Genomic DNA, 7,886 nt, shown 5'->3' with positions numbered 1-7,886 from the left:
CCCATTGCCTTTCGGAGAGACCCTGCATTTGTCAGGTGTTGCTACTGTCACTCCTGGCATTAATTCCTTTGCTGATCACCTTTATCATCCTCAACCCACCCTCCCCCCAGGCCATACTGGCTTTGCTGCCGTTTTCCTGAAGGTAAGGTCTCCAGGAGTGATGTGCAAGCTTAGGCCAGTTTAAGTTGTGTCACTCAGGGATGTGAATAAGCCACCTCCTGAGCGATGTAAGTTACACCCACCTGAGCCTCCCACCAGCATAGCTACCGCCGCTGCATGAGGATTTCTTAAAAGGCACAACCCCAACCACCCACCACCCAATCGGGCTGTTCTTGCAAAGAGAGCAAGGACTGAGTGGGCTGATCTTTCCTTCCATCCCTAGAGGAGATCTTCCAAGTCTGAGGGGAGGCATGGTGCGGCGCTGAGGGTGGGCAAACGCTCCTTGTCTCTGCCTATGCTGGCCTTGTGCTGTGGACTGGTCAAAGCCCAGTCCAGCACCTTTCTCCACCAGTAATATTCACCACCAACCCCCTCCATCATTGCCAGGGCCTCAGTACCAGCATCGCCACAGAACCTACACCAAGGTGCAGGAGAAATCCCAGGCCAGGGGCCAGCTTTGTGCTCTGTCCTGCAGGGTGGACCAGGGGCAAAGGTGGGCTCAGTTCTCCCGCTGAGCCCTATGTGCTGAGACTCCATTAGCTCAGTTATATCTGGCCCCCATGGCATGAGGGGGAAAGGTTTATGGAACCAGTTAGATGAACTGAAAGGAACAAGCAGCCCTTCCATGCTCCTCACCTGGTCCCCATTTCAAACGCAGGTCTTCCTTTGATTTTCTGGAGCGTATGCATTCCCTATCCTTTGAATGTATTTTCATCATCCCCTGAGCTGCTGGCTTTCATTTCCCACCACGTTTGAATTAGAGACCCAGGAGCTGTCTGTCTCCCAACTGTTTTAGAGGAAGTTGTGAACACTCCACAGCGCCAGCAAGGGATGTGACCCAGATTTCAATAGCCCATTCACAGGAGCGGCAGACCTGGCCACCGGACTGTCTCCCAAGTTCTACCCTTATGGATCAATAACCATTCTAGACACTGATTTATCACAGCAATCTGTAACCCACTAACCCCCCTTTTTGCCCTGTGACTGCAGATGTGTTAACAGGTCACTCCACCTTGAACCATCCCTTACAAAATGTGCTAACTACTTATCATAGAATATCATGGTTGGAAGGGGACCTCAGGAGGTCATCTAGTCCAACCCCCTAAAGCAGGACCAAGCTCCAATTTTTGCCCCAGATCCCTAAATGGCCCCCTCAAGGATTGAACTCACAACCCTGGGTTTAGCAGGCCAATGCTCAAACCACTGAGCTATCCCTCCCCCCCAGTTTATGCTAAACTATCTGTTCCACTTGGCCTTTAGCTGTGACAATGGGAGTATCTTTCCCAGCCCAGAAGAAGAGCTCTGTGTGGCTCGAAAGCTTGTCTCTCTGACTGACAGAAGTTGATCTAATAAAAGATTACCTCTACCTCCCCCACCTTGTCTCTCTGATCTCCTGGGACCAATAGAGCTACAACGACTCTGCCTACATTCTAGAGATAGGCCTGAGCCAGCCCAGCTTCACATGAGGCCTGACCCCACAACAGACTGAGCTAAACCCTGGTGTCTGAGCACCCTGCAGCAGCTGTGTGGCGTAGGCCGGTCTCTCAATAGCACAGGCCAGCCTGGCTCCTGCAAGTATATAACTCTCCAGGAAGGGCCTGCCTGTTCATAGGTATGCAAGGCTGGGGTGGGATAGAGGAGTCCCTGAAGTGTGCCCCGGTGTGCAACCCAGGTGGCATGAGTAGGGATTGGAATGTGCACAGGTGTGCAAGTTGGGGTGAGGCAAGAAGGGGCCAGGCTGCATCCAGGTGTGCAAGGCTGGACAAAGATAGGAAGGAATGTGGGTGGGGTGTTCACTAAGGCTGGACTGTGCACAGGTGTGCAAGGCAGCAGGCAGGGCAAAGGAGCTAGCCCTGCATCCTCTGTTGCACAAACGACTTGGAAGGGGTGGGTGGGAGGCATGATCATATGTATGTGGCGGGGGAGGGGGAACAGGAGGAGCTCAAAAGGGAGGCGGGATGTGGGGAGCCAGAGTCAGGGGCTGTCGGGATGAGGCCGACCAGGGAGCTAGGGGAAGGTTGGGTGAGAGAACCAGAGGGAGAGAGGGGCTAGGGGAGTCTGACTGGGGGGAAGATGGGTTTAAGAGGGGAAATTGATTTGACTGGGAGGAGTAGCAAGGGCTTGCAAGTGGAGGGTATGCAAATAAGGTCATGCATATTCATTGGGTTTGTTGCTTAACCCCCAGCGCCCACAGCCCTAGCTGATGTGGGAGGGCAGTGCCCTGTGTAGCCTCCTGTGTGCTGAAGAGATCTGCCCCGGGGTGCTGGGGCTGCTGCATCCCGCTCTGCCATGACCTGCGGCTAACAGCAGAGCACGTCTCCCCCCAGAGTGCGGAGCTGATTCCCCACCCAGCCAGCCTGGGCGCCAGCCCCTGACATGTGGGCGTGGGCAGGGCTTGCTCCAAAACTCTGGCGTGGGCACCCCCAGTGCAGCACCAAAGCCAGCTGCCACACGTGGGACTGAGGCTCTATGTATATACGGTGGCAACGCCTCTTACATCTAGTAAATCTAAGCCCTCGGATTGGCTGCTGACCCATTTGCCTGCTTCTTGGGGCAGAATAACCAATCAGAGCTGCTGCAGGCCGAGCTCTCTCCCCTGCCCCTCTCTGCAGCAACTTGACACCATGAGCAATAGGGACAGGATGGTTCCTTTCTCCCTCTCCTGCACAGCACTTGCCTGGAAAGGGGCGGGAGGGAGGACCGTTGGTGTGGCCGGCTACTGAGAGATGGCCAGTGTGAGGGAATCCTGGGCTGGCAGAAAGCCATGGTAGCTGGCCTAGTGAGTAGTAAGGAGGGACATCAGGGTAGGAGGGAGTGGGGCTAGAGCGCACAGTGCTCCTCATGAGCCTGGGCCAGTGGTATGGTTAGTAGGGAACGGTCCCTGCTGGCCAAAGCGGTCCCAGCCAGGCTCCGGATTGCATGGGTCAGAGTGGTGGCATAACCACCATAGAATCATAGAATATCAGGGTTGGAAGGGACCTCAGGAGGTCATCTAGTCCAACCCTCTGCTCAAAGCAGGACCAATCCCCAACTAAATCATCCCAGCCAGGGCTTTGTCAAGCTTCACCTTAAAAACCTCAAAGGAAGGAGATTCACCACCCTCCTAGTGAAAAAGTTTTTCCTAATATCCAACCTAAACCTCCCCCACTGCAACTTGAGACCATTGCTCCTTGTTCTGTCATCTGCTACCACTGAGAACAGTCTAGATCCATCCTCTTTGGAACCCCCTTTCAGGTAGTTGAAAGCAGCTATCAAATCCCCCCTCATTCTTCTCTTCCGCAGACTAAACAATCCCAGTTCCCTCAGCCTCTCCTCATAAGTCATGTGTTCCAGTCCCCTAATCATTTTTATTGCCCTCCGCTTGACGCTTTCCAATTTTTCAACATCCTTCTTGTAGTGTGGGGCCCAAAACTGGACACAGTACTCCAGATGAGGCCTCACCAATGTTGAATAGAGAGGGACGATCACGTCCCTTGATCTGCTTGCAATGCCCATGCTCAGCTCAGGCACTGCCAAGGGTTGAGCCCCGCGTGTCTTTTTCAAAACTCTGCTGCTGAGCGTAACACGGCCAGCCTAACGTGAAGTCCTGGATCCCTGCCTTTTCAGCTACAGCAGAAGCTGGGACAGGCCCTATTTTGAATTCTTCAACCCAATTCTGGGAATTAAGACAATCAGTGTTTCACTGCACTCAACACTCCTGTAGTTAGAGACTTGATAAATGTTAATGCTGATGACAACGAAGGAGAGAGAACAGGGGCTAAAACTCGGCAGTGTGGGATGAACAAGCTTCCCTCTGCCAACATGTGGCAATACAGCCTCTCTGCTACTCCAGCCTTGGGCTCCCCACAGCGGCTCTGCCAATGCCCCTCAATCTTGACCCGCAGTCCCCCTGCCATTCCAGTTCTGCCAGTCCTTCTCAGTCTTTATCCAGGGCATGCCTGGCCTGCACTGTTGGTCTGCCAATGCACATCATCCGCAACATTCCCTCCTACTCCAGTCTCCCTCTTCATCAGTGGGTGGCAGCACCACTTCCTGTGTCAGCTCTGCCGCTCACCCCACGCTGCTCATGTCCAACGTGGGGTACTCCATTCAGCCATGTGGTGGGTAGCAGATCATAAACGTGGCTAGTGACATTAGAAGAAGGGCAAATTCATGTCCCTCCTTACTCTAGCCAGATATCAGCAAAACTCTCGAGAAGTCACGGGCTGGATGACACAGGCATCGCCCCACCTGTGCTCTGCAGGCTGGGTGGGTCAGCCCAGAAGCCCATGTTCCCGCCATTTCTTTGGGTGTATTTCCATTTCTATACGTCAGCATGGAATGCATGGCACATTTAGAGTTAGGTAAGGAGAGGTGCAACTGAGGCATGACACTCCAGCCCAGCCCAGCTCATGGCTACCTAGAAGGAACTACGTGTGCCCCAGCACAGGAGGGTGACAGAGCAGTCAGGCTCCAAAAGAGACGCACGCTGTGTTCCGCTCTGGTTCCCCACGTGGAAACACTGTGGGCCTGGGCCAGCAGAAGCAGAACTAAATCCACATTGAGGCCCAACTGGCCCAGCCCCAGCAGCAGGGCACAGCTGACTCCACAGCACCCTGGGAGGGCAGGTGGGGGAAGCAGAGCTGAGATCATTGACCTGGAGCTGGGCCTGACGCTCTGTACTGGAGGAGAGCTGCCCCTGGGCTACCACTAAGGCCAGGTCGACACTAAAAAGTTAGGTCCACCCAATGACCTCACTCAGGGGTGTGGAAAACCCACCCCCCGAGCAATGGAGTTAAGCTAAATGTAGTAGAAAGAGAGAACCTGGGACCTGAGGCCTGGCATAAGAGGCCCGGTGTGAGGCCTGCACTAAAGTAGTGGTCAGGCCCTGCTACCATGAAGCCAAGTTAGCAAAAGTCAGGCCGTGAGCAGAAGTCAGGCTCTGCCTGCTCGATCCCAGAACCTGGCCAGAACAGGGCTGGTGCTGCGGAGCCATACATGTTCCTGGGAAGTGCTGGGCACAGGGCACTCGGGGAAGCACAGTCTGTAAAACCCCGATACCAAGCATGGTACAAACACACTCCCCAAAGGCAACAGGGTCTCTCTGAAAGATAAGGTCAGGATGACAGTGCGATGACGAGAGGTGTTTCAATCATACCAACAGGTACAAGGCCAAGGGTGGTACCTGGCTACGTTTGTGTGGGTGTACAAAGAGGGCTCTCAGAGGGAGTGTCGTTGGTCAGCCATGGGGGGAATGGAAAGTCCCGCCATTCACGGAGCAGAGTCAATTGGCATGGGAAGTACTTGGAGCACGTATCGGGTGCTAATACCGTGCTTCATCGACTATAAACCTAGCCAGGTGCCTTCGCTACTGAACCAGATTTGTGGTCTTATTGGGTGGTTCACTCGAGGTCTGCTGCCGGCTACCTGCGCAGAGCTGGGACAGCTCCCAGAGAGAACACACACATGCAACCAGCATCTGACAACACGGATTAACCCCCGGCCTAAACAGCACGAGGCTGGCAGAAGAATTCTTCCATTGGCCTAGCTACAGCGACAGGAGAACCCCTCCTCTCACACAAGGTTTACATTGAAGTGCTACACTGGCAGCAGCTGCACCAAGGGAGCAGTTTAAGTGAATACACAGCCGAAAACTGGAATGACCAAGACGACACCAGTGTAGCTACATCACCTTAGCGATGCCGGCATAACCATGTGACCGAAGGGGTTTTTCCATCCGTGTAGGAACACCACCTCCCCGAACAAGGGTCACTATGTGGATGAAAGCATTCTTCTGGTGACATAGCTGTGTCTCCACTAGAGGGCTGCTCAGCAGAGCTACGCTGGTCAGGGCTGTGGTTTTTTCAAACCCCTGGCCGTTGTGCCTAGGTTGACTTAACATTTAAGTGTAGACCAGGCCAGACTCACTGGAGGGATTTGTGAGGAGCCTGGAACTCCATCCGCTGGCCATCTGTTACCTGGAACGAGGGCACTGACCCAATCCCTGGCGTATTGGTTGGTGTTGCTCCATTTCTTATAGGCAAACATATATGGGGTCCTTGTTTCTTTTGCCTCTGTTCCCCTTCCCCCCACCCCAGATAAAGATAGCTGTGGTTCCATGTTCCCAAAGGTCTCTGAGTGCTTGGGGTGGGGTATGGTGGGAAGGAACCACCTGCTAGAGTGATCAAGGAGGTTACTCTGTAATGTCCCAGAGCCAGGCAATGTGGGGACTGGAGCCAGCAATTCTTTTGTTGTAGAACAGGCCCTCTAGAAACGCTGTGCCGACTGGCCCTGGTGGGCACTGCTGGCAGAAGGGGCACACAGCCAAGGGCAAGACCCTGCAAGACCTCTAACTTAGGGGGCTAGGCAGGAGCTTGCTCTGGGATCCAGGTGTCTCATGACTTCCACTGCAGGGCCCGCTGCACCTTCCTGCGGGGCTGGCCTCGGGCAGAGAGCAGAGATTGGGCTGGAGGGCCCCGGGGTCTGACCCAGAACGGCAGGTCCTGGGTCAGCAGGCGGCTCCGGGATCAATGAATGGAGGCACCTGCCTTGGCACAGCCAGGTGCTGGTTCCCCTGAAACCACCCCTCATGGGGGGGCTGGCGATCGCCCTCTAGGGGCCAGCGCACGGCCCGGGGAGCGAAGCCCCCCGCTGGCGGGGCAGTGAGCAGGCTTCCTCGCAGCGTCGTCAACGGCACCGCCCCATCGCCGGCACGGAGACCCACCAGCAGGCCGCTGCTCCAGGGCCCCTCGGTGGCATCCCGGCCTGGCTGGGGCAGTGCGGGATGGGGAGAGCAGCCCGGCCGCCCCCGGCCAGCTCCCTTTTGGGGCACCTTGGCATCAGCAACGAGCCCTCGGCCCCGCCGCCCCCAGTGGGCTGCCGCCTGCCCCCCAACCTCCAGGGCGCTCTACCCGGACCCCCGCCCCATGGAGCCCAGGAGCGACTGGGGCTCTGGTCCGACTCCTGCACAGCAAATCCGCCCTGCAGGCGGGCCGGGCTGGCCGCTGTGTCCCGTTATCCCCCGTCCCCAAGTGCGCGGCCCGGGGTCCCCGCACGACCCCGCTTCGCTCCCCTCTGCCCCCTGCCCGTCCGGGGGGCAGCCGCAGCCGCGGGACCCCAGTCCCCACCGCCGGGCGGCGCCCCCTGCCACTCCCGTGCGCCCCCTCCGCTCCACGCTGCGCCCCGCTCTCGGAGCCGCCCCGCCCTGTCCCCCAGCCCCCTCTCCAGCCAGGAAATCCGAGCTCGGCTGATTCCTCCACGTCAAACCACATGATCCCATAAAACATTCAGCGCGCTGCAGCCCGCCTGGCAGCCCGCGTTCCCCTCCCGCGCCCCGCTCGGCTCCCAGGGACCCCGCGCCGCAGCCGCCTCTCCCCGCAAGGACCAGTGCGCGCCGCGGCGGCTGCTGCGCCCCAGCCGTGCGCCTTGGGGTGGGGAGCCGGCGCCTGGATGCTGACTCCGGCCCCGGGGCGGCTCATTCCCCCGCTGCTCGCCAGCTCCGGCGGCGGGAGAGCCCCCGCCCTGCGCTCGGGCTGAAGTTCGAAAGCGGACCTGCCCGCGCTGGCGAGGACTGTACCCCGGCGCCCGTTTGCCTGCCGAGCCGAGCCTGCCCCGACCCCTAAGATGAAGAGGGCGATCGCTGAAGGTAGGCGCGTCCCTTCCGCGGGGACCCCCGGCTTCAGCGCCAAGGGGAGGGCAGGGCTCCGGCAACTTCCCAGCCGGCAACTTTAGTCCCGTGGAGAGCGCGG

At 57.5% G+C, this 7,886-nt stretch overlaps 1 protein-coding gene across 1 annotated transcript in view; it reads left to right on the top strand.

Moving 5' to 3' along the window:
- The first annotated feature begins 7,405 nt into the window (after positions 1–7,405).
- Positions 7,406–7,886, top strand: part of RTN4R (reticulon 4 receptor) — a 137,097-nt gene continuing 136,616 nt past the window's right edge. The window contains exon 1 of the mRNA XM_037879110.2: positions 7,406–7,783. Within this exon, the coding sequence (XP_037735038.1) occupies positions 7,762–7,783 (22 nt within the window). The 5' untranslated portion in view covers positions 7,406–7,761. The remainder of the gene's footprint in view (positions 7,784–7,886) is intronic.

This window comes from Chelonia mydas, chromosome 15, assembly GCF_015237465.2.
Source record: "Chelonia mydas isolate rCheMyd1 chromosome 15, rCheMyd1.pri.v2, whole genome shotgun sequence".
NCBI lineage: Eukaryota > Metazoa > Chordata > Testudines > Cheloniidae > Chelonia > Chelonia mydas.
This window is presented reverse-complemented; position numbering and strand designations above follow the sequence as displayed.